This window comes from Platalea leucorodia (genome assembly GCF_965183815.1).
Source record: "Platalea leucorodia genome assembly, chromosome: 1".
Lineage (NCBI taxonomy): Eukaryota > Metazoa > Chordata > Aves > Pelecaniformes > Threskiornithidae > Platalea > Platalea leucorodia.
In genome coordinates this window covers 106299901-106327449 of record NC_138823.1, presented here as the reverse complement: position 1 = coordinate 106327449, position 27549 = coordinate 106299901, and the positions used below count along the sequence as shown (strand labels likewise).

At 39.4% G+C, this 27549-nt stretch overlaps 1 protein-coding gene across 1 annotated transcript in view; it reads right to left on the bottom strand.

The window, feature by feature from the left end:
• The window catches only part of TNS3 (tensin 3), a 231977-nt gene that overhangs the window by 55964 nt on the left and 148464 nt on the right, over window positions 1-27549 (bottom strand). The window contains 4 exon segments of the mRNA XM_082308287.1: window positions 62-145; window positions 245-362; window positions 713-891; window positions 15789-17048. Coding sequence (XP_082164413.1) covers window positions 62-145; window positions 245-362; window positions 713-891; window positions 15789-17048 — 1641 coding nt within the window.

Genomic DNA, 27549 nt, shown 5'->3' with positions numbered 1-27549 from the left:
GTGTTAATTGCCTTCATACATAGTTTAGTTTCAAATTATTTAAGAAGTAGAGGTATCTTACCAGGACTGGTTCTGTACAGCTCAGATGGGCTGCTGACCTTTTGGCTGGAGGGAATCCGCTGATGGTATAGTGGAGGTGTTTTCACTAGGAGAGAAGGAAAAGTACAGTTCCTCTTCAGTAACAGCTAAAATGTTAATAGTGCTATTAAAATAAATAAATAAAAAGAGACAGACTTTTCCTTACCGTATGATGTCTCTGGTGACAGAGGAAAAGCTGGTGTAGATGGGACAGCTTCATTTCCATTTTTTGTTGGGGAGAAGATTCCCCCATCTATTTTATCTTGGTAACATGCAACACCCATCTAGAAAGGGCACAAAAAAGCAAAATTACAGCACAAAAATTCCCACTTAACCCTACAACACGGAGGGGCATTTTTCATCAGATTACAGAAGGATTCATATAATCTGATCCACTGTTCCAGCAGAGAGATCTTGGAACACTGAAAACATGCAAACACACAAAGAGGACAAGCGCAGGACATCCTTAAACACTGAACTGCACTTCTGAGATAACTACAGTCATTGGTTCTTATTGCCACGATGCAACCGCCCAACTGCTTCACATTGATTTTGGACACTGAACATGAACATGGGACTCCCTATTGGCCATTCGCTTCAATAAGTATTTCTTGAAAAATTCTTCATTGTTTACCTCCTTGGTCTCCCCTACAGGAATCGGTGATGCTGGATTTACAGCCTGGTCAGTAGCAGGAGACTTCATCCATCCACACCTGTTATACGATGGCTGCCCAGGGACATCATTGTCATACTGCCCAACACTTAACTTTCTGATCCTTCCCCCTGTTGCATCATCATCTTGTGTACCTGTTGCTGAAAACAAACAGGTAAACTGATCAATAAACTATTTTTTTTCAGTTAGAGCTCTCAAAACTAACTTCACTATTGTGCCTTCAGTGATTCTGTTCAAGAATGCTCATGAAATTACTGGTTTCATAACTGCTTTACAAAACCGCACAGATGGGGAAAAAAATAATCGGTTAGCCTTGCGGACACAAGTTGGAAGATATTTGCAGTACACCTGGTTCCAGAGGAGTGCAAGCAGCATGTTTCTGCTGACGCTCGTTTTTGGAAGAGGTTACCCCAATGCCACGGGTAGAGCCTGCCAGCAGGGGCCGCTACGGGCAGCCAAATGGGCAACCTCTCCATCCAAAACACAGCAGCTCTCAGCAGCAAAACCACTGCGGCTCTCCAGGACTCTGTTTTCCCGGAAAAACAGCTGCTTTTCAGCTAATACAGACCCTGGCCCTATAAACCCAGCTCACTGTACACCTTTTGTGACACACATGGCTATCGCACTTAATCACAAAAATTAGGTATTAGATACACACAGGAGCTGTAACCTTTTGTAGTCTGAGAAGCAGAGCACAGGAGTAATCTGAGGCAGCAGAACAATCTAGGATATTCGAGGGCATAAAGCAGTATTTGTTTCCAAAGTCACTATTAAGAGAGTGCCATTAGGTACAGCTTTATGATTAGCAGGACTTTATATTTAGTCATCCACTCCCACCAACAGGCAATTTCAGAATATTCCTGCAGCAATTGCTTTTTCCACCCTTCTTCGTAAGAATAAGTCAACAATAAGGATCCCACAGTAGTCCTTACTGCATAGTCACAGGACAGTACAAAAATAACCGTATGCGTACCAACTTTTCAGATACTCCTCTGGGAGTTTATATTGTCTATATATGCAAAAAGATCTTTGAGAATTAGCTATTTCTCTTAAAAGAGCTGAGGGTTTCTAAAAGAACTTATTTTCATTGCTTCGTGTCATTTAAACTCTTACAATCATTTCCAACTGCAAGTATGTGTTGATTAAGCACATCTCCTACACACCCTGATCATGGAGCCGTACCAGTAGGAGTCCAAAGCATGCCCTTCACCTAAACCAGCAGGAGGGCTGAACCAGCCGCTTCGGTAGAGAAAGACAATAGCGTACACCTTCCACACACCCCCATTTCCTCAGCTGAAGTAGCTGACAGAAGCCAAGGTGTAAAATCTGGCATGCAGCATAAGTGCCTGTATTATAGACATTTCACCTTGATTATATAGCATGATTATAGAGCATCAATGCACAAATAGGTTTCTGTATAGAAGAACAGTTTTTATACAAGATTAAAATATAGACATGCCTGTTCAGACTAAAATCCATGGTACTTAAAAGTGATTCTGCATTGACATACATATGTATCAACCTGAATAACTTGCTGGCAAGTAGTGGCTTATCCTAAAAATACTAATAAATCTCTTCTAAAACTTCAGAATTAGACACTTTCAAAAATCCAGCTCTGCTACCATCACTACTAAAGCCAATAAACAAATAAAATCCTGCTAGTCACTTCTGAAAATTCCAATAGGGTTAAATTTCAGGGTCCAAATTTAGCCAGTTATTTATTTTATCGAGTCAATATAAATACACCTAGCACATCTTGGAAAAGACACAGCTGAGATTCTGTTTTTATGGTACAACTTTGAAAACTAAAATACTTTTTAAGCACCCATATTTTAAACACTTACTTAACCACCCTTCTTCCCCTGACTAGGAACTTTACGTATGGTCTTTCAGGTGGAAAAAGTATCTTCTGAAGACACTGTGAGCAAACTAGATGCATCAAACGAGATCTTCAAAGCCAGAAAAGGACATGAAATCACAAGTATCTTCCAAACCTCTTAAGTGATGCTAAAAAGTCATGAAGATTTCTACTGAAATGGAAGACACTTAGGAATGTAGACAGAGTTCATACGACTCCAGAATTTACCACCTTTTTGCATTGGAATTCTTTTTTTGTTTGTAATTTCTGCAAAGAAAAATGAGTGGGAATCACTGTGCAGAATCTCGGCCTTTGAAGAGACCATCTGAGACCAGGCACTCACAGTCCCACCTCTCCTCTGCAGAAGGCAATGGGAGCCAGGAACAGCACATGGGAGTTTCACTCCATTTGTAACCAAGTTATTAAGGTACAGGCACTTTCTTTCTGAATGTGGCTCTCCTACTTAACACAGCCATGTCAGACTACTGTATGAGAGAGAATGTCTACCTTTTGGATAGGTCAAAACAGACCTTAAAATTTAGCGCAGATTTTACTTGTCATGCTAGTGAGAGGGCTTCATCATCAGTGATATTCATACATTCATGCCATTAGTATTCATACACTCGTGAAGCCTGTAACTTCTACAAAGTTAATATAGTCAGAAAGCTGCAAACGGCTATCTCAGAGGAATGGGACATTTTCCTTAAACAGATTGGAAGTGCTTTACGTATCAAATTCCAGCAGATGTTGGATGACAGAGGGGAGAAGTTGAGCTGATATATTGTAATAAAGCTTAAAGCAAATAAGTTGCATCTAAGAGATGAAAATTCAGTGAATAAGTCAGCAAAAAAAGACTTTTACTTAGTTTACTAGTTTCGAGAATGTACTCCAGAGCTGCCTCACTTAATGTAACAGATGTTTAGAGTTATTAATTTAAAAGACATCTTTTACAGTGCAAAGTGTCAGGAGCCAAGACTTCCTAGAAGTCACATAATTCGTTTTTGTTCTTGTAGTTTAGCTTAAAGTTTTGGCAGATCTTCATAAATATCCCAGGAGCACATATTTATTTCTTTGAAAGCATTTTGTATACTCTCATTTCTCTCTTTTCCCTTGTGAACTACAAAAATAATTTTGTTTTCCCTGAAGAACAAATAACATTCCAACGGATTGGCATCAGAACAGCTTCAGGCATTTATCTTGTGCGATGGCTATCACCATGCCAATGCTACAGCTAACAGAAGCATGGCCAGTGGTTAAAGGTTAATCTTTGTTTGATTTCTTTGGCTGCTTCACTTTCCTGGAGTACTATTGAGAGGTATTTATAACTATTAGAAAGAAAATAACACTAAGCTAAAAATCTTGTCTGCAGTGGCATGTCAAAAACCGTGCTCTATCTCATACGTTAGCAGTTGTCCCGGCTGAACTTCAAAAACTATTATGTCAACTCTTCATGTGTCATACATGTTTGTATTTACTAAGGCACACCGTTAAAAAGGTCCACATTTATTTTCAGTTATCACAACAACTAGTGAGATGATGCTTACATGCTTCCACTCGATTCACAGGGCTTGTGGGCTAGCCTCAAAACCAGCTTTATGTGAGAGTCAGGCAAGCACAGTGTACATGCTAGGACTCTCTGGGAAGAACTTTTTGTGGAGGTGCAAAAACAAGCTGGACCAACAGACCTTCTGCCCATTATGGAAGTCTTTATCATTTGTAAAATAGAACTATCAGTCTTTTCCAAAACCCAGCATAGTCCATCAAAGACCTTCCCTTAACTTCTACCTAGTTTGTATCACAGCCAACTGTGCAAATTACAAACTGGAAACCCCTTACCACAGATAATTATAAAACAAAGTTCATAAGAAATATGAAAGTTTCAGTATCTTGTTGTTTACCGCTTTATAAGGGGCTCTAAATCACATTTATTTATTATTATTATTTATTTTATTTATTATTTATTTATTCCTCTGCATTGTTTTTCCTGATAGAGTTTTTTTTTTGCTTTTAAACAAAAGCAATGTATTATAGAAAAGTCTTACATAAACCCTATAAACAAACTTATTCAAACTGGTTGGGGGGGGGGGGGAGATTATGATACATTGGATCACAACAGGATAAAAATGCTTCAGTCTATAGATTCGTGTGTTATCCTGGTTACCACTACAAGTAAGTAAAAACCATATTTAGCAGTTATTTATTCCTTGAATAACCTGCAGGCTCCATAAGGTACTTCCAATTATCAAAATAATAATAATTTTCTCTCCTTTAGTATTAAGGAATCAGAATAGAATAGACTATTTCAGTTGGAAGGGACCTACAGTGATCATGTAGTCCAACTGCCTGACCACTTCAGGGCTGACCAAAAGCTAAAGCATGTTATTAAGGGCATTGTCCAAATGCTTCTTAGACACTGACAGGCATGGGGCATCAACCACCTCTCCAGGAAGCCTCTTCCAGGGTCTGACCACCCTCTCGGGAAAGAAATGTTTCCTCAGGTCAAGTCCGAACCTCCCCTGATGGAGGCAGGTTTGAGCCATTGCCACACAACGCCCTGGCACTGGGTACCAGGGAGAAGAGCTCGGCACCTCCCTCTCCACGTCCCCTCCTCAGGAAGCTGCAGAGAGCCATGAGGTCGCCCCTCAGCCTCCTTCTCTCCAAACTAGACAAACCCCGTGTCCTCCGCCGCTCCTCACAGGACACACCTTCCAGTCCCTTCCCCAGCTTTGTTCCCCTCCGCTGGATGCATGCAAGTACCTTAACATCCTTTTGAAATTGTGGGGCCCAGAACTGCACGCAATACTCAAGGTGAGGCTGCACTAATACTAAATACAGTGGGATAATGACCTTATAAAGCAGTTTTGTTTGACAATACTGCCTTCAATCAGCTGCAGAGCAGTTTAGACAATGCCAGACGATATCAAATCACCACAAATTAACTTCAAAGTGGAGCCATTAATTGTAAATTTTTCACATTTAAATGTAAGACCAAACATGTTTTCATTTAGAGTATCTTTTGGAAATTAGTAAAGATCTATATCAGCTTCAATGCTTAATGAAAATATGTTAGATTGTTAGATTTTATTTGTAATTTTATAACTAAATGGGTGATCAAAGCTTGTGTATAGATGACGTTTTGTTTTTCTAAATCAAAAGGTGCTATCAAGCTTTGAATCTAATACTATTAACTTCATATTTGGCCTTAACGAGTTTTAAAAATTCTATCGTACTGAAAATCTGGAAAGCAAGAATTGCTGCCATCAAAAGGGAAGAAATTGATTATTCAATTTTTACAAGGTACTAATCTTAAAAGTGCTGTGCTGCAATTATCGAACAGGTTGCAACCATGGTGAATTGTTACGGCATTGAAATATAAATGTCAGAACTTGTAGAACTAATTTTAACCACTTCAGTCAGCAATATTTGAGTAACAGTTAAGATCATCTTCTCTGGATAGCGGTTAAGCCACGTTAACTATTATTTCACAGATAGCTTCTCACTTAGTTAACTTCATTTATTCCCCAGCAGGATTTTTGGAATACTAGATTAATTTCAACACTATCCCTTTCACAAGAGACAAAAGGTAACATCTATACATTTAAGAAAATCTGACAAGCATGTACACAAGCCACAAGTACATGGTTTAAGGAAACCACATGTGGTTTGAAGAAAAAAAAGAAAAACTTACTAGGATGTATGTTCAACCAATCAACCAACCAATACAACTTAACAGATACTGTAATTAAAAAAATAGTACCCACAACAAATAACAGACTCAGCAGACAGACAACTTGGAGATCACTGCTGTGTACAAGCATGTCACACACAGAGAGGAGCATAGAGAGGAACAGACAAGGCAGATGCACTTCAGGTGAGCTTCTCACCATAGCTTCAACCTGTGTGAAAGGTTAGCACGACATAAGTCATACCAGTTCAGCCTACAGATCGATAAAACTCAGGCTTCTCTTGAGAAGGGTACAGTGAAAACTCCCACAAGGCTGTTTTTCCGGTGCCCCTTTCACAACATAGGCACGAAGGCTGAAATAAGACTCTCAGGAGAATTATGTTAGCATTGCAGAAATTCCAGATGACATTGCCTATACAACAGTTTAAAAAGACCTGCATAACTGACTACGCATTACTGTGAAACATGGGGATTCAATCCAATGGAGGCCTAACAATTAATCAAGAAAAAAAAAGTAGTCCATAAGTTAACGTCTAACAGAGGAGCCTTCAGGGACTGCCCCATATACTAAAAAATGTTACCACAACACTATCCAAATCAAAAGTGATTTCCTTCTCTGGCACCATTTATCTTCTACAAAGTTTTTTGCAGAAGGCATTAAATGATCAAGCTTTCAAGACAGCTTTATGCTTCAACCAAAGCAAATCTATTTTAAGAATTTAGAATCAGCTTTATAATCACTTACAAATTTAAAGGAAAAATAACATCTGCAAAGATAGCAAGACAAAACTCAAGCTAAACATTGTTGTGGTGGAAAAAGGACAAGCAAATGTATACCCAGTGGAAACAAAATTATGGATTTCTGACGCAAGTCCTAACAGAGTATCTTGCTATGCTCAAATTTTCAGATTCACAGCTCTAGGAACACTGTTTCACAGGGATTAATCAGAATAAAAGCCAACTGAGCTGTGTCTGTGATATCTTCAGTGCCTTAATCTTTCTAAAATGTAGTAGGAAGTGCTACTGCAGAAAAATGTCTTTGTTCTTGAAAAAATACCCCATGTTTAGCAATGATTCACAAGCAAACTATTTTTTCCCCTATCCAGAATGGGTAGTAGACTAGGAGTCCAAACTCCTTATGACCCATTGGTCTAACAAGCAAACGAAAAGGTATAAACTCTACCCCAAATCCAAGTAGGCCATTAAACCTGTCCGTGTAGGACACAGCAGCTTCGCAGGTCTGGCCACGCTTCTTAGCCCTTTTACACAGTGCCAAGCGTGGGCAGCAGGCCTGTTACAAAATCCAAACTGCTATCTCCAAACCTGTACAGAGATGTCATAAAGATACTACACTCAGGCCCACGTCCTGAAAGTTACAGATTGATAAAAATTTATGGAATAAGTACATGACATAAATTAGATTAAAAATTACTGCACTGCTAAATGTAACTACAATTCCGTTTTTAACTTTAGCTTAAAAATTAATTTAACTAAATTTAGTTTAGTTTAAAAATTGAATTTAGTTAAAATTCCAGTTTTAACTTAAAAACTCAGTTTTTAACTTTAATTTCACTAAAAACGCTATTTAGGTTTACTGTTAACCACTGTAAAATTAACTCCAAGTCAGGTACCAAAATTTTCCTGTGTGATGGAAATTACAACAGGTTTTGCAGTGTATTGTTAGTACATGCAAATAAGGCACATGAGGATTTGGACAAGCTTTGTTCTCCTGTGACTTTACAACTTATTTCACATGGACTACGTTTGCTCTCCCACAAAATAGCACAGAGTGAATGGGAACATCTGGAACATTTCAATGCTTTTAAAAATTATTATTTAATAAAGTATGCAAAAAGAGTTTCTTCCCCTCTCCTTTGTCTGCAGATACACTGTAGCATGATTTATGATACCGTAATTTGGACCATCTTCAAAGATTTATTTTCAATAGAGGAAAGATTTCTGAAGATGTTCCAGACACTTGTAATCAGACGTTTAGCCACTTCATTTTTATTCATTTCGCATACTGGGATTTTTTGGAGGGAGGGAGGGAAGATGGCTTTGTTTAACGCTCAATTCTTTACTAAGCTGATAAACTATATGAACTCCACACAGAATGTAAGGCTGTGTGAACCGTGTATCTGTGTTGTCCCCACCCCATTAGGTGACCTAAGGATGTTTCAAGATGATATTTTCAAACGCAGTAACTCATGCATGAAGAATTAGAATTAGCCGAGAGCAACAATATAATTTCAACCTTATGGAAAATACAGTCCCTCTCCTCCTCATGCTGGCTGATTTAGATAGACATGCATCTCCTGGTCACGGCAATGGAAACCGGCTGCCCCCAAATGCAGAATGCACGTGTGCGTGTGCTTTGCCTTAGTTTGATCACATAATTCTTCAACTGCTTCTAACATTTTTCTAAAGATGCCAACTGTATCATTCTAAGAATGAAAAGGTGGGGGGCGGGGATGAGACATGATTGACAGTAATGGTAGGTTTTACTGAAAAGGTAAAAACTTTTCTGTTCTCTACGTTTATTAACAGATTCTTGCTTTTACAGTTTTCTAGGTAGAAGCAAAACATTGTTTTAGCTTTCCTTCTCTACCCAGTAAGCATAAGCTTTGTGATAAAAGATGGCTGGTTCGAGGAAATAAGTCTTACAAATGATCTTTAACAGTAGACTGAGGTCATGTGTTATAAGGCATGAAAGAATACATATGGAGTGAAGTAAAGGGGGAACATAAGGCTGCAGAGAAAAGCTTATGTATGCATCAAAATTTCCTCAGGCTACAAACTTTCCTGTTATTTAAAATTAAGAACTACTACAGCACTGTGTTACTAGTAAATGGCAGCTTCATTTACTACCAAAAAGTTGTCTCTGTGTAAATCAGCAAAAAATTGCAAAATGTTAATATACAATGCACTGTTTCACCTCTGATAAGCAATGCACATAGCACCAAAGGAGTAAAGAGGTCATCAGCCACTGTTCTACATGGTTCATAAAGACACACCCTAGCAAAAAGAAATTCAAGGATCACTGTCTGCTGCTTCTTATTCTCAAAAACACTGAGCACTTAACTCAAGACATCATATTGGACAGAACCCAGAACTCTCTTACATGGGCAATCAGTAGTTTGTGCCATGTTAACCTATGTTAAGTGTACATGCATATAAAAACCTCTAGGAAGAAGCATGAAAGGAGAGGTAGCTGCCTATCTGTCAATCCGTGCAGAAATACACAAGCAACGAGAGGTAAGAATGCACCATAACGTACATCCCAGCTGACACACACACATTTCATTCTTAAGCTCATTCTTCCATCCTTGCAGGGCACTGGAAACATGCACGTGCCTTCTTAAGGCATACATTTTCTGCACACTCGTGCAGGAAACCAGACAACCCCACCATCCTCTCATAATTCAGCCCTCAGGTTAGGCACACACACAACACATCACGTCAATCCCATTCATCTCCAGCACTGTTTGCTCCCACTCACTCAGAATACCTCATTTGTCCATTCAACCTCACTCAGAGCCATTCAGCCCTGCTCTGCCAACTCCCTCCATCACAGGCCAATTCTTTCTCTTGACATACTTGTTAGGTCAAGGACTGTTTAAGTCACAGGGTGTAGAGCTCCCCCTAAAACGGGACCGTGTAAGACCAATCATTACTCATCAGTGAACAACTGCTGTTTTGGTTATCCTTTATTCATGGCTATTTCCTCATCCACGGCAGCCAGCATTTCTTTGTGCTATCAATTACACCTCCTGCGCTGCAGTAGTTTCAACAGCTAATTAATTGCCTTGGAGAATCTCCTGTTTATCCTAATTCTACGAGTCTACTTCCAAGGTAAGGTAAACCACATCCAGGCCTGTGCTCTGTTACCACAAACTGGCAACGAACAACAACGTATTATTGTTATTTTAAAGGATTATTTAGCTTATATTATAAGGTTTCCTTTTCTTTCTAGTATAGCACATTTACAATCTTTCACTGCAAGTATGCTGAATGCTTCAGCTTTACTGCAATGTGTGTGCATGTGCAGGGGAATGGAGTCAGACTGAACTGATGCTCCAGCTGTGCACTGGGGAAGGAAAGCAATGTTAAAGTCTGAAGAGGAACTTTCCATGACATGATACGTTAGTTTGTTCCCACACATGCAGGAATAGACTTTTGACTTTAACCAAGCACAATGAGTTACGTTCTTATCTGATTTTTTTTGAACGGTTTAACACTTGCCATTTATCCCAGTGAGTACAGAGGATATTTCTTGTTACTTATTAATCCTTGCACAGAAGCACTAATACTCAGGAGTATGAAGACAACAGACTTTTTAAGGGCTCGGGTTTGTACACTGAAACTCTGAAGCATCTGACAGAACTGCATACCCTAAGGCCACTTTCCTCTCCTCACATAGGTAGTGCATACCTATGGTCCTCAAAACCAACTGAACTGTCAAGCATGTTTGAAAAAGGAAGGGAGCTAATAAAGAGTATTTCCTTGTTTCTCAAACTTTAGGCTTGCTGCTCCTTTTCCCACCCACAGTCAAAATAGACTAATTTTGCTGTTTAAATTTATCTACCTATTTTCTCACACAGCTGAGGCTTGGGAGGTGGTAGGGGCTTCTGCGAACAGTAGGTAACTTTTCCACTATTCAGTTATCTGCCTAGCAGAATATCGTGATGTTCGGATTACGCTTCTGGATTTACTCCTTTGAAGTGCTATGCAGAGTTTGAAAAAACATATCAGAACATTTGTGGTTTATGCTCAGAACTATGACCATCATCTGGATTCAGATGAGACATGAAATTATACCCCTGTTGCTTCCATCTGACCATCCCAATTCTCAATTTGTCCTTCCAGCTAGAATGCTCCCTTTCCATCAGATGATGTATCAAAGGAAAAAACATTCCAGGTCTTCCTCATTCTTAACATTCATTCAGCCAAACTGCTTTTTCCCCTTGTTGTTTTGTGCACACTATGCATAAATAATTCTGTATACAGAAGCAGGACAAGTCCAGATATGTAAATAAATAAATCCTACAGCATTTGGAAAATCAGTATGTGCTGGTGACCTCCTAGTCTCAAGCAGAAGTAGCAGCATGCTACACATATGTATTGTTTTACCTTTGAAACCATGGGTAGTTTTAAAATCAACCTCTTACTAGTATAAACAATGATACTTGCGAAAGTCAGAAATAGAACATTTTAGCACTTGACATAAAGGCAAACTTAAAAAAATTATTATTATTGTGCTAAAGCTATATGAAGGAATATTTCTTTTAAAAAATTGTTTAATAAAATGCTATTCTTATGTTACTTACTCCAGTATCGCATGCTGAAGCACATGCAGAAAATGACAGGTGAATCCTCACATCCTGGAGCTCAATTTACCTTTCTCATAGCTCTGTCCCAGTATAAATCATAAATTTCCTAATGGTGTTTCGTAACAGAGTGGAATAACTGTGTTCCTCACAGTGAAGTTCCTACAGGTCAGGTCCTATCACAAAGATACAGGTATGCGGTTTCGGGATAAACCTGTTCTATCTGGTTTAAAGGCTGCTAAAATGGCCGTTCTGCTTGCCCCCCACCTCCAGCCACATGCCCTCACCGCTCTTCTTGCACGTGCCATTTAGTGATTACCTGTCCACACTGCAAGCTTAACTCTTTGATCTGACAGAGAACGAACCCATAAGAAAACCTTCAGACCATTAAATTAACAAGCTAATCCAACAAACCGCACTACTGCAGAGTTACCAGATCCGATGCAGAGATGAATGGGGTAGTGCATAGCCAAGGATCATGGAAGCAGCATAAGGCCACCTCTCTTGGGAACAGTCTGCTACATTTCAATTGCATTAGACACAACATAAAATTGAACTGATAATCACAATGAATATACTCAAAGGGTTCAAAGGGCAGGCAAGGGACTCAGCACACATCTAAAATTGCTGCTTATCACTCAACAGCAAGGCACGTGATCTTTACGGAAGGGAAACTCCTCAAGACACTACCTACATTAACCACCACCAGAGGTCTTTAGGGCACTCAAATGCTCTCAGCTGCCTAAAGGCCCAGACTAAATTAAAATATCTAAATCCTTACTATTCCTACTCTCTGCCTCTTCTACCAGAAGATGCCATCCTCTGAAGTAGCAGTTGTCGAAAATGATGGTGCTTTAGCTTACACCCCCAGAAATGTAAACTAATTAATGCCTCCCCACACCCCATCAAATTTGGAGCTGGAGGAAAGGAAAAGCACCCATTCAGTTTTGCTGCCTTTGATGAAATGAACTATAACCCCTCAATAAGGAGCACCACAAACAGATTTCAGCTAATATCCAACACAGTTTTATACTAGCACCCTGTTTCAAAGAGACTGCTAAAGCTAGAAGATGCTAACCAACCTAAAGAACACTGGCAGCATAAGGCCCTGAAAAATAGAAGTGAAAAATTAAGAGAAAGCACTTTAAGGGTTAAACTTTTAAAGGACATTTCCTAAACATAAATATCTTAAGTCACTATAAATATGACTAGAATGAGGCCAATAAATCTCAACGACGTAAGCCAAGACTAGAAGCCAACAAAAGCCTCCAGTCTTGCATCCTATATCCTGGATTCCACACATTTTAGGCTCTCTGCAGTGCTTAAACTCTATCTACAGTTCATTCATTTATTTTGGGCCCTAAAAATGCAAGGGTAACCCTTTACTTGCCACCTTTCTCCTTAAGTCTCCAATGTCAATGAAAGGCTTTGTGAGAACTTCAACAGAATCTGACTTCAGGACAGTAAAAGTGTGAACGAAGTTAAGTACTTCCTCCAAGAAAAATTTAAGAAAAGACTTAAAGACCCAAATACCAGTTGATTCACTCTCTGCCTGTTCCTTAAATAATTAGCCTTTTTGCCAGACAAGGTATGCCTAGCATGCTGAAATAAAACATCATGCAGGAGTATTCATGATTTGGTAGAGCGCAGAACTGTCCACAAAACACTGGATGACACTCCTCCTGTAAGTTCATGATTAAATGGAAGTGTGTTGGGGATCTCATCAATGTAAATAAACACCTGAAGGGAGGGTGCAAAGAAGAGGGAGCCAGGCTCTCTTCCATGGTGCCCGGTGACAGGACCAGAAGCAATGGGCATCAACTGAAACACAGGAGGTTCCCTGTGAACATCAGGAAACAACTTTTTTGCTAGGAGGGTGACTGAGCACTGGCACAGGTTGCCCAGAGAGGTGGTTGTAGATAGGTGATAGTCAAAAGCCATCTAGACATAGTCCTGGGCAACTGGCTCTAGGTGGCCCTGCCTGAGCAGGGGGGCTGGACCCGATGATCTTCAGAGGTCCTTTCCAACCTCAACCACTCTGTGATTCTGTGATTTCAGTAGGAATGTGGGTGTTGCTTTGGAGCAGAAAGAGAGGGTATAGGGAAAAAATTCAGTATCAGAAACAGAGTTGCTGTTGATAGCAATTAGCACTTACATACCACTTCCAGCATACAAACTTCTCACCACCTTGCTTTCAGAGACATATACTCTATGTCTAATTAAATCCATCAGAGATCTTCTGTTGACTTAAGTTGGAAGTGGGTTAGGAATCAGTATGCATGATAAGGTTATGTTTGAAGCTCTGTATGATGTAAACATCCTGTAAGGACGTTCAATATTTCTGAGACAGGTTTAAAAAAAAAATGCAAAAAACATTAACCCTCCTTTGCCCTTGCTCAGACTGATGAAGGAGAGAGAAATGTCTTCCCAAAGGCAAGGGCATGACAAAAAGTGAAGGAGCTTCCTGACTAGTCCTAAACTCTTTCCTCTTTCATACTATGCCCTGTTGCCCCCTCAAAATTGCCCAGGATTCTACATGCTGTCTGTATATTAATATTTAATTCCAAATTCATCACTATCTTTAAAACAAATCCTCTTCCAGAACATGCCCCAAGGACTTGTGTTCTCACCAGTCTTTATTAGGGCAGGACATCTACCTGCTTTACCTGATTTTACAAATGGAAGGGAATTGACAGTGACTCCTGCTTCCTTTGGGAGACAACCAGAATCTGTGAGAAAAATTCAAACATCTCTTTTCAGATTCATATCTTTAAACACAGAATTGTAAACAGTGGCTTATTCTAAACGACTCTTTTATCCCCTTCACTAGCTTTACTCTGTACCAAAGAGAAGAGTTCTCTCCTGTTGGAAAAATCTAATTTTCAATTTGTCCATCAGCTGATTATTTGGAAAGATTCAAGAGAATTACAAACTAATTAATTTAATCCTGTAAGAGCCACAAAACACATACCATGTATCAAAAACAAACAGGGAAGCAGCTCACATATATTCATCATGGATTTCTGGACTTCCTTAGTTCTCAGTTACCCTCCTAAACACAAAATTGTGATTTCACCTTCCCTACAAGAATCACCATCCTTGATCACACAGGAAATTAATGGAAACCACACAGTAGTTAGGCAGAGTCATCATCAAATGGTTTGGCATATCCAACTGGGATTGAGCTGAAGCAGCTCATTTGTGTCCAGTGAGGCCATGGACACATGTTCCAGCACGTTGGCTGATACTGGATCAGGTCCAGCAGACACAAGCAGGTAGGGAAAGTGAGAAGAGGAAGAGGGAAGGGAGGGAAGGAAGGGAAGGGGATATGTTCTGCCAGAGGAATTAGAGCACACAGAATTTTCAAACATGACAGCAAGACCAGCAAGAGCTTGCTTGTCACAAATTTTAGCTACAGCATTAATGAAAGGTTTCAGTGGACTTAAGCAGAGACAGGCTGCTCATCCTTTTGCAAAGCTACTAGTTCTAGTAGCATTACATAGGCAATAAAGTCAGCAACTGTTGCATGTTAATTCCACCAGTTGATTTCTGCAATCATATCAGAGCCAGAGATAACAAGGCAAGCACTGTGACTTCTGAATTTTTAAACAGAAAAACGTTTCAGAAAGAGTATATTTTAAAATACTTTACTGGCAAAGAGTACATGATTTATGAAAATACTGCATAGAAATTTAATGCTAGCAGCATTACACTAAACTCAAAGACAAAATTGTTGGAGCTTTTTCTCCTACTTTAAGTAGAAATCATAAAAAATCATAATAATAAAAAGCATATAATCATAAATCATAAACCATTTCACTACAGATGCCTTCTAAAAATGTCTCAATGTAGGAATTATAGGAATTCTGCTCCTTTACCACTTAAACTTACAGCAGCAAAAAATCCCAACTGATGATCTATAACAGGTAAGAATTTGCTGAACAGTACTTTTTTCAAGCAAAAAACAAGCACCTGCAAAACTCACTTACCTTACGTCAGTTTGATTCCATAATTTCTTGGATGGTTATGCAAAGAGGGTATCAGAAATAATTCCTTGATAATCATCCTGAAAGTTCTAAGTCATGTCCTGAGGTCCTGCTGTACCATATCGAGAACACACAAGTGCTAGGAAAAGCATTATATTCAGAAAGTATTACAACAGCTTACCATTGCGGGAGGGATTCTTGTTTGTGACCTCTAATTTGTCATGGAAGCCAGGACTCCTGACAAGCCCTTCCATGTCTACATCAAGGCTGGTGAAGCCATTTACTTGATTTCTGTTCCTGGTGATAGTGTTAACACGGGTTGGGATAGGTTCAAATGTAGGGTCTAACTCCAAGATCAGCCTGTTCAGTTGTTCAATGGACTGATCAATATCCAAAGTTGGAGAAGCTGGCAAGTCCCCCATGTTCTGTCCCAGATCCAGGCCATTTGTGTTCCTCTGAGGCACCGGCCTTGACTTAAAACTCTCGGTACTGGCATGTTCTGCAGCTTCAGCAGCACCTGGCATACTTCCTAGCCCCCTCTGCACAGCATCTCTGCTGCTGCAGCCACGTGTCGGGGTGTTTGGGACTCGAGACTGGCTCTGGGCACTGCCTGAATTCTCCACAGTGTTATGAATGCCAATCCTAATTTCATTCTCTGGGGCAAAACCATATTGGTGAGCAGTGACCATCTGCTGTTGGCGTACCCAGGTCTGAGTAGAGTAGTTACTTGGGCCGTAGGCTTGAGGCTGGGGTGAGACAGAAGGATTCCGTTGCAATTGCTGCGTTGACTTTGGCTCAGTGCTTCCAAATGATCTCTCATAGACAGGATCCACACCAATTCCCAAGTCTGGGACAAAAGCATTGTGATGCTCTTCCCCAGTGTTACTTCCAAAGCCATCTGAAAGAAGTGAGTTCTGACTGCTCTTGTGGCAACTAAAGTTCCCTAGGTGGGTGGAGTGCTGCCCTTCTGAGGAAGACAAAGTCCCAATGCTGTCCACGCTGTGAAGGTCATGATTAGGCATTTCGTCATCCAGAATATCAGTCTCCCTGTCCTTCAGTTTGGTGTCTCCATTCACGTGAACTTGAGCTGGCACTATGTGCCGAGTCCCACTGTACTTGCTTCGGGCATCGGTCATATCCTTGGTGGTGTTGACAGAATCCTCCAGACCAAAGCCACTCAGTAGCTGGTCCAGTTCTGCCTTCTCTTGTGGGCTCAGACCCCGTTTGACTCCTGGCACAAGGCGCTCCTCAGTCTTGTCTGTCCTGACGGAAGCTGTTGAGTGTCCTGAATCACTGCTGACAGACAGGGTATGATCGCTGTGATCAGGACTGCCAGTCACGGGAACCCCCTGAGCAACACCAGGGATGCTGCTGTCTGAAGAGCTCTTCTTTCTCACTTTCGCATATAGACTGCCATCAATGGGACCTTGGGTATGCAGCACTGTGGAGAGATAAAGTAACAAGGAAAGGGAGAGAAAAGGACAAGGCATTATATAAGGGCTTTGACTGGTGGTGTACCACACAACAGAAGTACTTCTAATACTAATGGTATTGTTTCTGCAAAACGAAATTGGCTTTACAAATACAGCATCAAACAATGACATTACCTTCTTTCATTTTACATTTCAATTTATAACAGTTTTCTGGAAGGAAATATAACATGCCATTCATAGCTCAAGATCAAATACAGTTCTCTATGCTGTTTTGAATGCATGTTTATGGCTCCACAAACTCTTCATGCTAATTTGAAGAATTACACTATTACAGTGCTAGAAATTTGAGAGGCAGCTACCACGCGTTCCATTCAGAGAAAGAATGGTAGGAACCTACCAGCAATACTTCCCTTGAACATGTATCATGCAATTACCAGTTCATCCATTTCTACTTGATGGTCTAACTACACGACGAAGAATAATTTATTTCTTTTCTTGGTGGTGCAAGGAAAAAACAGGCTTTCAATCAGAGCTGCAGTCCTTGGAACATATGTAAGGCCTCCTCACAGAGGCATGCACAAGGAAATGTTAGACTATGAAATTTCTACGTGTGTGGAGGATCTGGTATGCATTTCACGTTTCAATTTTAATAAGGAAGGCCATAATCCCTTAAAATTCAGAATTCCTCATCAATGATGGGAAGAACCCAACTTTATTTCTGATCTCTGAGGTACTCACTCAACTAAAGTTTATGAATAACCATTCATAAAAAATATGGGCTAGAACTTTCCTTTCTGTTTAGCACATCTTTAGAAAATACAACAATTTTGCAGGAAAATGCACCTACTAAGTTTACAAAGGCTGAGTGTTGAGAACAGACAAATTCCTGCTTCCAGTTGCATAAGCGCAACTTAGCACGCTTCACTGACATCAGCTATGCACAGAAGAACTGGGTGAGCCAAGTTTTACCTTCTTACAGGGCTAATGAACTCAAGTGGCGGGCTTCACTGAAGTGACTATATTGCTTTTGAGCCCAGAACTGTTACTGGCATCCATGAACCCTGCTGCTTCTTGCTATCGTGAGGCACACATCCTGTATTTTTTAATCTGATATACTGATTTTCTTTCATGTTGCAGCCACCAACTCATCTTAATTTTTTTCAATAATCAACAAAAAAAGAATGCAAAACATATAGCAGAAAGTCAAGATAATCACAAGTTAGAGACTAAAATCTCAGCCTTAGAATTGTCTCCTGTGTACAAACCTCTACATGTTTTAACACATATGTAATATTTTAGATATTATGCTTTACTGCTAACAGGAATCACATAAAATACATACTCAATAATAACAAATATGAAATACATACAAAATGGGTAATTAAAGTTGTTGAAAAAATCTGGTTTTGCTTCCCAGAAAAAAGCCACAAACTTTAGCAGATTTTTATATACAATCAGGAAGTAAAAAATGCATTTGAGTTAAAAATACTACTGTGAGAATAATCTCTTCCATGTTATTTCAGTACTACCAACACTGCCAATGGATAAAACCACAGAACATTGAATACAGTGATTTCCCTCTGGAACATTTTAAAAGCTCAAGAGTTTATTTGAATCCAGCTTATTTTATCCAAACCACTTTTTCCTACCTCTGCCTGTCAGGGCTTTTTAAAGCTCTCCTTGACATTATACATCAAGGAGAAGAAACGAAGCCATGGGAGGCACATTCTTAAGATCCTTCAATGGACGTGTTTGTCCAACTCCCACACACATCACACAGGGTAGACCAACCTGAGGTAGAGTATGGCTACTGGGCTCTTACCCAGTGCTGAAAATGAACACAATTAATTCTGTTTCTTATGAAAAACTTCAGGAGTAAGTATTTCTACTGTACACCAAGCCAAGAAAATAAAGTGAGTGGTTCTACTTTCAAAGGATTTAATGCTCATTTACCAAAACATTTATATTAAGCAGAAGTTTCTGAGTAACTTTTCCTACTCATAGTTTGCGAATTAGATAATAAGAATATTAGACCATTGCAATTTAGGAACAGGCAGATTTTTGTCAAAGGTAACCAAGAGCTTAGTCTACATCTGTGGCAGTTCCAGAATCAAGAGAGCCATGGAGAGCCCAATGCATTTCAACATCAACTCTACCACACATTTTCAAAGTATACTTAAAATAGCATTGTGACCATGAAGCTTCCAAACTAGGGAGCTTTTCTAGGCAATACAATTTTAGAAAAAGCATTATTCAGAAATTGTACCCGTGATGGCAATGAATACATCGGTTTATAATGGCAAGAAAAGTGGTCTGGTTGGAAAAAGGCTTCATTATGGGACACACTGCCAAGTTTCCATCAGTTAAAATACTTAAACACTGGAGGTTATGCAATAGGTTTAATAGATTTTAGCTAATAATTAAAGGACAACTTTTTACTTTTTAAGGACTAGGTACTATTACAAGTCATCAGGCTAGGGAAAAAAGAAAGCAATTCCCCTTGCCATAGAATTTCTCTGTGGGCAAACTGTCAGAAGTTTGCTGAAGTTTATGATGTGTAAATCCCATGGTGAAAAGAGCTGCTGTGCATGAGGTTGAATGTCTGTGTACAGATATTTAAAAAGAACATTTATGAAAAAAATACCGTATCTAAGGAAAATACAGCCAACTGACAGTTTCTCAACCTCTTTCATGCTGTGATTTGTCATACGCTCTCACTACTGCTAGGACAATGAAGCACACTTGGCAGTTCATGTGGATTTATTTAATACAGTTACCACAAAAAATTACAAAAATAAATTAAAAAAAAAAACACTAAGAGTAACTATTAGGTGATTTTTTTTTTCTTTTCTGTGTGCTTAGTTTTGAGTTTGAAAACTAGAAAATAATATGATACAAAACTGCTTTGTTTTGAATAGTTGAAGACCCTGACACAAAATGGACTTGAGGAGGTTACAGGTCTGAACTAGAATGCAGTTAATTAAATACAGGACTAGTATACTTGAACCATTAAGAAGCTTTTCTGATTGACTTTTCTGTTACCCAAAACTACGCACAGTGCTGTAAATCCTTCATACACGCTAGTCAGCCATAAATACCTCACACCAGATGAAGCGTTCTAGCATGCAGATTTGGTTCGCCATACAGAAATGTTAAGTACAAAATCTGTCAAATTCTCAAGTACAGCCATGGAAGCAATGGAAAACCTTTGTGCATTTCCCTTCATTAGTCCTCCCTGTACCATCGCACAATGCCAGCCAAGCATAGCAACAGGAGTATAGACAAGAAGACGGACAGACTGCCAGTGGACTACTGACCGAGGGTCTTGCACATGTGCACTCTGTAAGGTTCAGAGATAACCCTGCCCAGTACTTCTTCCACTAATACAAAATTATCAAATTTATTCTGCATGTTGCCCGGAATGCTGAGCAACCACAAACCATTTGAGGGTCTCCCAACTGTGAACCGTACAGCTTCCATTCTGAAAAAGAGACGTGAGTTCAGCTTACCAGTAGCATCTCTACTTAAAATTATGCTATTTCATTTGGAAAAAAAAACACAACAGAAAGTTAAATACAAACAACAAACCTACAGCCACGTAAGTGGATTATAAAGCTCAAGAACTGTTCCATCTCCCCTCTTTATGTTTCCATTTGAAACAAAGAAAGCTTTTTTAGAAAGTTTTGGGTTTTTTTAAACATCTGTACAGTATCTCTACACACAAATTGGGAAATGTGCAACTATAATTCCTCAATGGATTTTTAATGGTGTTAAGAATTAGCACCATTGGATATAAATATGAAAACAGCTTTCAGCAGAGGATGGAGTTTTGGTTGCTTACGATTTGTTTGCTCTTTACCTATTAAGTATGCAAACTGGAGCACTCAGGTGCTTCTTTCCATCGGACTTTGGATCAGATACAACAGCTTTACAATATTCAGGAGTTTGTTGGGGTTTGGTTTTGTTTTATTTTTTCAAATGCTGAACAATTCACATTTCTTAGAGACTGTTCCTTTTCATACTGCAGTTACATATCAGTACAAAGCTTGGACTTAAACTACTTCAGGATTCTGAGATGGCTTTTAAGTAAATTTAAAAGCATCTTTTTCTGATAAATGTAGAAGTTAAATGGCTGTCTTTGAACTCTCAAATGATTCCATTGCTGGCTAAGACATTTAATTAATTACTACTCAAATCCCAACCTTAATCTGTTCATAGTGAACACTAAGAAGTGATTTTAAGAAGTTTCATGTTTCTCTGAATAGTTAGCGTTAACTGGTAAGTGTTAAGGAAGGCTGTAGGAATGTTTTAGACAAGTAAATCAGATGAAAGGAAGAAAAATTTTGCTAGAGGAATTTCTCCCTCCCCTAACCTGTCACGTAGATGAATGAAAGTGGCTTTGTTGCAAACAGAGCTTTTAAAAAATACTTAGAAGTATAGATCTCTACTACACTGAAGAATGGCATCTGTACTCATTAGAAGCCTGATTGATAGAGAGATCTACTGGGAACAACGATAGTCTTTGTGGGACTTCTCACAGGGTTTGGCTCACGATGGCCCAACACAAAATTTCCTTGGAACAGAGGCAGCAAACTTAAGAGTGAAATGTTCATGTCCAGGAGAGGAAAGCTTACACACAGGAGTCTGTATATGTTTGTGAGTCTGTATATGGAAACATCCCATTTTTATGGGAGAAACTCAGTAAATCTGATCTGAAGCTTCAGCAGTAGTAACCATGTTTTTGCTACAGTATGGTCCCTGTTAAAAATAAAATCTCTGAAATTTAAGATTCTCCTAAAATGACTAGAACCACTTTGTATAAGCAACCGACGACTGTGAGCTGTCTGGCCTTCCCAATTACTACATGTGCTAATGAATCACACAGCCCTGTCAAAACTGAACACCATGGCAGAAGGGATGATGTCTGCACACTAGCATCTCTGTGAAACATTTTGGCACCATAAAACTGGCACCTAGGTTTTGTGGCATTCAGTGTCTCACCCCGTTACCTCAAGATTGCTGGTATGTGGAATGCCAGTGGATTAAAAAGCCTGAAAAGCTGTGGACATGAGTACTATCTTATTCAGCATCAGCATAACTGTGTTCATAACCAAGACAACAAGCCTAGGTATATCACTTATTAAGAAGAACAACTTCACAAGGAAAGAAACTAACAGCCTGAAGTATTTTATACACCCTGCATTATTATCTGATAAATGTAGATTATCTAAATTGGAACGAAATGCATATACATGAGAGGAGAACCAAGAACTCAACCTGACTAAATGAGTAATTTACCAGGATTCCCAGTCCTGCATGAACCACTTAAAGTGAGCACCCGGCTATATAAAAAAAGGCATTTAAGCCGCACAAGGAAAATATAATAAGTGAAGTGTGGGATCTAGATATCCTACTTAAGTATCCATATCTGAAAGCCTGGTCCACTGCCAAGTTTCAAAAATCCCTAAGGCAATTTCTCAAAGCGGTGGCTCCCCAAACAGAGGTCGCACCAGTCACAAGTAGGATGGTGAGCCTAACAGACACTACCTTTGATATTTATGCTAGAACTTGAGGAGTCATATTATGTTATCTGTCTACAAGTGAAGCAAGAAACAGAAATGTTAGGGACCTGCTGACTTTTGGCTGTGAACTTAAAGAGGAATACAATATTGTTAGACTTCATAAAGAAACACCTGTGATTGTGGGATAAAACAATTTACTTGCAACTAGACCATTTTGCTCTAGTAGGCAGCTACCTTTTTAGAAACCTCAAATAGTCACCAAAAATTATCATTCTGCATGATAAAGAGATGAGAAAGAATGAGACTCACAGCTAAACAAAAATCCAGCTGCACCTGAGGAGTCTGGATATTTAAACTTGCAGCTCCTGATCATGAAAACACGATGGATATTGCACATAACAAATGTAAATTATTTTCAAATTTGTACAGTTGTAGAAAAGCATTCTTAGATTAATTTTGTTTTGTGTTTTTTTTATTTAATTATGACAAGCACTTACATGTAATTACGCAGTTATGATTAAAAAAAAAAATTCTGGTGTGTGATGCTGAACAGCATTAGGAATTTAGTTTTACCTCAGACTTGTGTAAGATTTGTCACTGCAAGTCCAGTGGAAAGAATACAACTTAGTTGAGGTAAAAAATAAACTCTACCTAGAATTTTTTCCCTCCTAACTTGATTTAAAAGGAATATGAAATGCTGTATGAGGCAAAAATCATAATTTTATTTTAAAATATAGCATTTCTGCCAGGGGGAATTAAATATATGGTATCACACTCTGTTGACAGAGTCACCATTTATAGAGCACATGTATACGTCCGTGGTTTTACCCAAATGTTATACTGGGCAGCCTGAGATATGTTTCTGAACTAGAGTAACCCAGAAAATACTTAGATACGACATATTTTAAATGGTAACAACCACCACAAATCTATCTCAAAAGGTTCAATGATATCATAATAAAGAACATGAAAATATTCAAAGAAACACAAGATTTATATTTTTATGTGTGTACATACATATAAAATATGTATATGTACACTATTTTTTATATATAAGCTCTCTGTATAAACTATGTATATATAGTTTCTTTGTTCATAAAACCACGACAAATGAACTATCCAAATACTATAAATCTTCAAAATACAAGGTTTTGAACAACTTCTTCTCATATTACATAACACCTTCCTTTCATATTCTATCTTTTTCTAAATCATAGTTTTGGAATGCCTCTGCACTAAGATTTTTCAGACTTCACTTTACTCTGGTCTTCATCCACGTTTTCCGCCAAAAAGTGATAACCAACTTAATTGCAGAAGTGAAGCTATTCATATAGGCAGGGAACACCTTTGACCGAAGAAAATGAGAAAATATACTCGGAACGCAAAATTTTATTCTCTGCACCTTGCTAAGTAATGGTATTGCAGAGGCTTTATGCATTCGATACTGCATCTCAATGCACAACTCAATCCCCACTCTCATTTTTTCTGAGGAAGCAACACTCTCTACAATGCGGGAGTAACATAGCCATCAAAAAAAAAAGGGAAAGTCACAACAGTGGAGACCTAAGTAATGCTGGAATTTAGTTAACCAAACCTAAGGGGCCCACTTTCTTTCAGCCTGACCTCTCTTCCCAGGAGCTGTTCCAACTCCCTGAACTGCCCAGGCTGAAGCTGGGCAAAATTCCCACACTGAATCTGAATTACACACACACACACACCCCAGTATCAGGGACTCTCTTATAAATGAAAGCCTCAGAGCAAAGGGTATGCGTGTATTTTTCACTCCCATACCAAATACACAAAGAGCAACTTATATAAAAATTAGGAGTTGAAATACCAACACATACCAAATTCAGTGGCTTCCTTCCAAGCCTGTGTTTCCTGGCACTTCCCTCGTTGAAATCCAAACACCCAAAGGCAGGTTTGTGAGTTAAAAAGAGGTTTCAGTGTTTCAGTCTTTTGACTTGTCCCCACAGCTACCCCCGTCCATTCACCACTTGTGAAAACACATACAAATGCAAGCCAGCTAGGTAAACACATATACCACAAATTCAGCAAGAGCCGTTCTGACCCAGTCCACCTGAACAAAAAGAAGGTTGCAAATACACAAACCTTTGCACACTCTACCCTTGTTCATGTTGCAGCAGGAAACATTACAGGAGATCTGGATTTTTTTTTTTTTTTCAACCTCATAAATAAATATTTCTACCTTCAGGCAAACCTGGACAAGTCCAGAGCTGCATTCCTTCAAAGTTAAATCTTTTTATGTGTACTTGTCTTTTCCTTTCTCCCTCCCTAACAAACACAGGCCCTCATTCCTTGCAAACTCTTCCCATACAATTCCTATAAAATCCATACAGAAATACATGTGGTTTGTATTTCCAGCTTTTGAACCACAAAGCTTCTTACCTCTTTACTAGGCACGATCAGGAACTTTCTGCAATAGTCAATCATTGGCTCATTTAAATCAACTAATATTCTCTAAGCAAAACCCTGCACAGAGGAAAGCCAGAATTAAGGAAAACACCCCAGCTTAAAAAGTCAAGAAATGTCTCTAGTCCTGCTGTTTGAGCCGCAGCTGCTGTTCCTGCTCCTGGAGGTAAATGGTCTCGCTAAAGAAGCATGAGACTTGTATCAGCCAGAAAAAGCAAATGAAAATGTAAACACGAGGGAGGAGCCTGAGGGGACAATCAGGTTCAATGAAATCTGAACTCCTGGAGCCAAGGAGGAGTGGAAATGTGTTGGCTGAAAAGGTAATTCAGTCTACAAGCTGTTTCCTTACAGTGGGTCTTTTCTCAGTCTGTCTCAATACCCAAATTAAGCCAAGTGAGTTTTCAGCTCCCAGTTTAGCCACACACTTACGATTGCTTGCTTTTGATGTCTTTTTCCTAAAACAAACCTCCTTTTGAAAATGTTGTTCTTCCACACTGAACAATCGGGTCAGACGCTCTCATCCACATCTTCAAGAATTTGTATATTATTGGAGTTCTCAGTCAAGAAAAGCTTTCTGGAAGTCCTGCAGCAATAATGCTTATTTTTATGTAGCAGCTGCTACTCTCAAGCTCCCAAACCCCAGCAGGCTTTGACTCCTTCTCTGTCTCTGGAATGAATCAGCTCAAACTAGGGGAGTGAGCCTGTTAGTTCCTCCTTCAGTAACAGCGGTCTCGCCACACGGCAGCCCACAAACTTTTGCTCTAAATGTTATTACAAACATACACATGCATTGCCACCAGACAGCCATGCCCCTAGACAACATTCATTTTCTATTTCAGGGACTGTCAACACTTTAATGACTTCTCAGTTGAATAAAGGATAAAAGTGGCTCTTGCATCCACAAAATACATCTACCTGTTCATTGCTTATGAAAGAGTTAGAAGTTAAGGTGAAACCTAAATCAGAAAATACACACTTTTCTGTTCAAGTGTTGCTGTTCTTGCAAATCAGTAAATGGCTGCACGTGAAACCAGTCAGGACTCTAATAGAAGACACAAAGCACACAGCACAAACTATGCCGGCAGTGCTTTCCCAGAACTAGAGAACTGTCTCTCTCCTCTGGGACGATGCAAAATTGCTTGTAAGCTGGAAACTTCCCGCATCTGCCTCGAAGATATGAAAAGAAACAAAAAGGTATATTCAAAACTCTCAATGCAAACTGATGAGTCTCACTTAAGATGCAAATGTAGTTTTGGTCTCACCCTGTCTTGGTTCTCTGTGAGGAAAATACCCCAACTGTATTCACTGCTTCAATTACAGGCCTATTCTGCTCCTTCCTAAGCCTGCACTGCATGTGCATGCTGGTGATCTTGGACCATTAGCACTCAGCATGCTTGAATGCAGGCTGAGGCTCAACACTGACACCTGCGCTAGCTAGATTACCAGAAGAAACCTGGACAAGGTAATAGCAGCTCTGCATAAATTATCGTATGGATAGTTTACCTGCAACAGATTCATTCAGACAGATCACCATGCTGCTGAAATTTGATTGTTCTAGATAGCCTTAGTGGCTATCTTAGTGGTGCTCCACACAATCATCACAAGAATGGTTTGGGAACTCAAGCAAGCCCTGTATAACTACAGGTTAAACCTATCCATGGATGTGTTTAGAAAAATGTTCTCAAACCGTATCACTCAAACGGGTTTGCTGATGCTTCCTCTCTTATCAGTTCCAGGCTTTCTGGGACACATCACCCTTTGCAGTACTGGGTACTTCTGGTTGTGTGCACGTTCCCACATCTGAGGACTATCAGATTACTGGGTGTGTCAGTCCAGTCCAGTTCAGGTATGGAATATTTAAATTCTGCAAGCTAGGCTATGATATATACCTCTACAAAGCTTTTGTGCTGACTGTTGCGAGTACAGATGATACCTGGTCTGGTGCAGAGTGGCAGAGAAGGGTCATGCAAATGAACCGATCACAATGAACTGATCAAAAGTTTGGGAGAAGAAGATCTGGATCAGCATTGTGAATCCATATCATCTTAGACGCATCTTAAATGCAAAGGCATTGCCCCATCGTGGTGCTTTCTACAATCTGGAGACCTAAAACTGCATTTAGTGCAGCTCTCAAACCGTGATATAAAAAGGAGGTCCTGATTTGATAAATTGGTCCAAAGCTGCAAGATCAATTCCTGGTTCATAAACATTCACCTGGCAATCCCTTAATATGTTTTTAGAGAGTTTTGAGAGAATTATAATTTGAGGATAACAGAATGGACTGGAAAGAAAGGAAAAAGGTATGAAGTCATCTTCTACCACTGTTTTTCCTTCCCCTGAGTATCCAAGACATGCCAAGCAAATGCTGATGTTCATATATGCATTCCATTTTAAAGAACTAGTTTTCTAACATGAAATAGCAGTAACTAAGTCATCAGGAAGCTGTTTGGTTTGCTATGCTTCTCAAGTCCCTGACTAACAGAAAAATAAAGGAGGCTGAAGAAAACAAGGCATGTTTCACAAAAACAAAAAGTGAACAAACACTCTGAAAGGA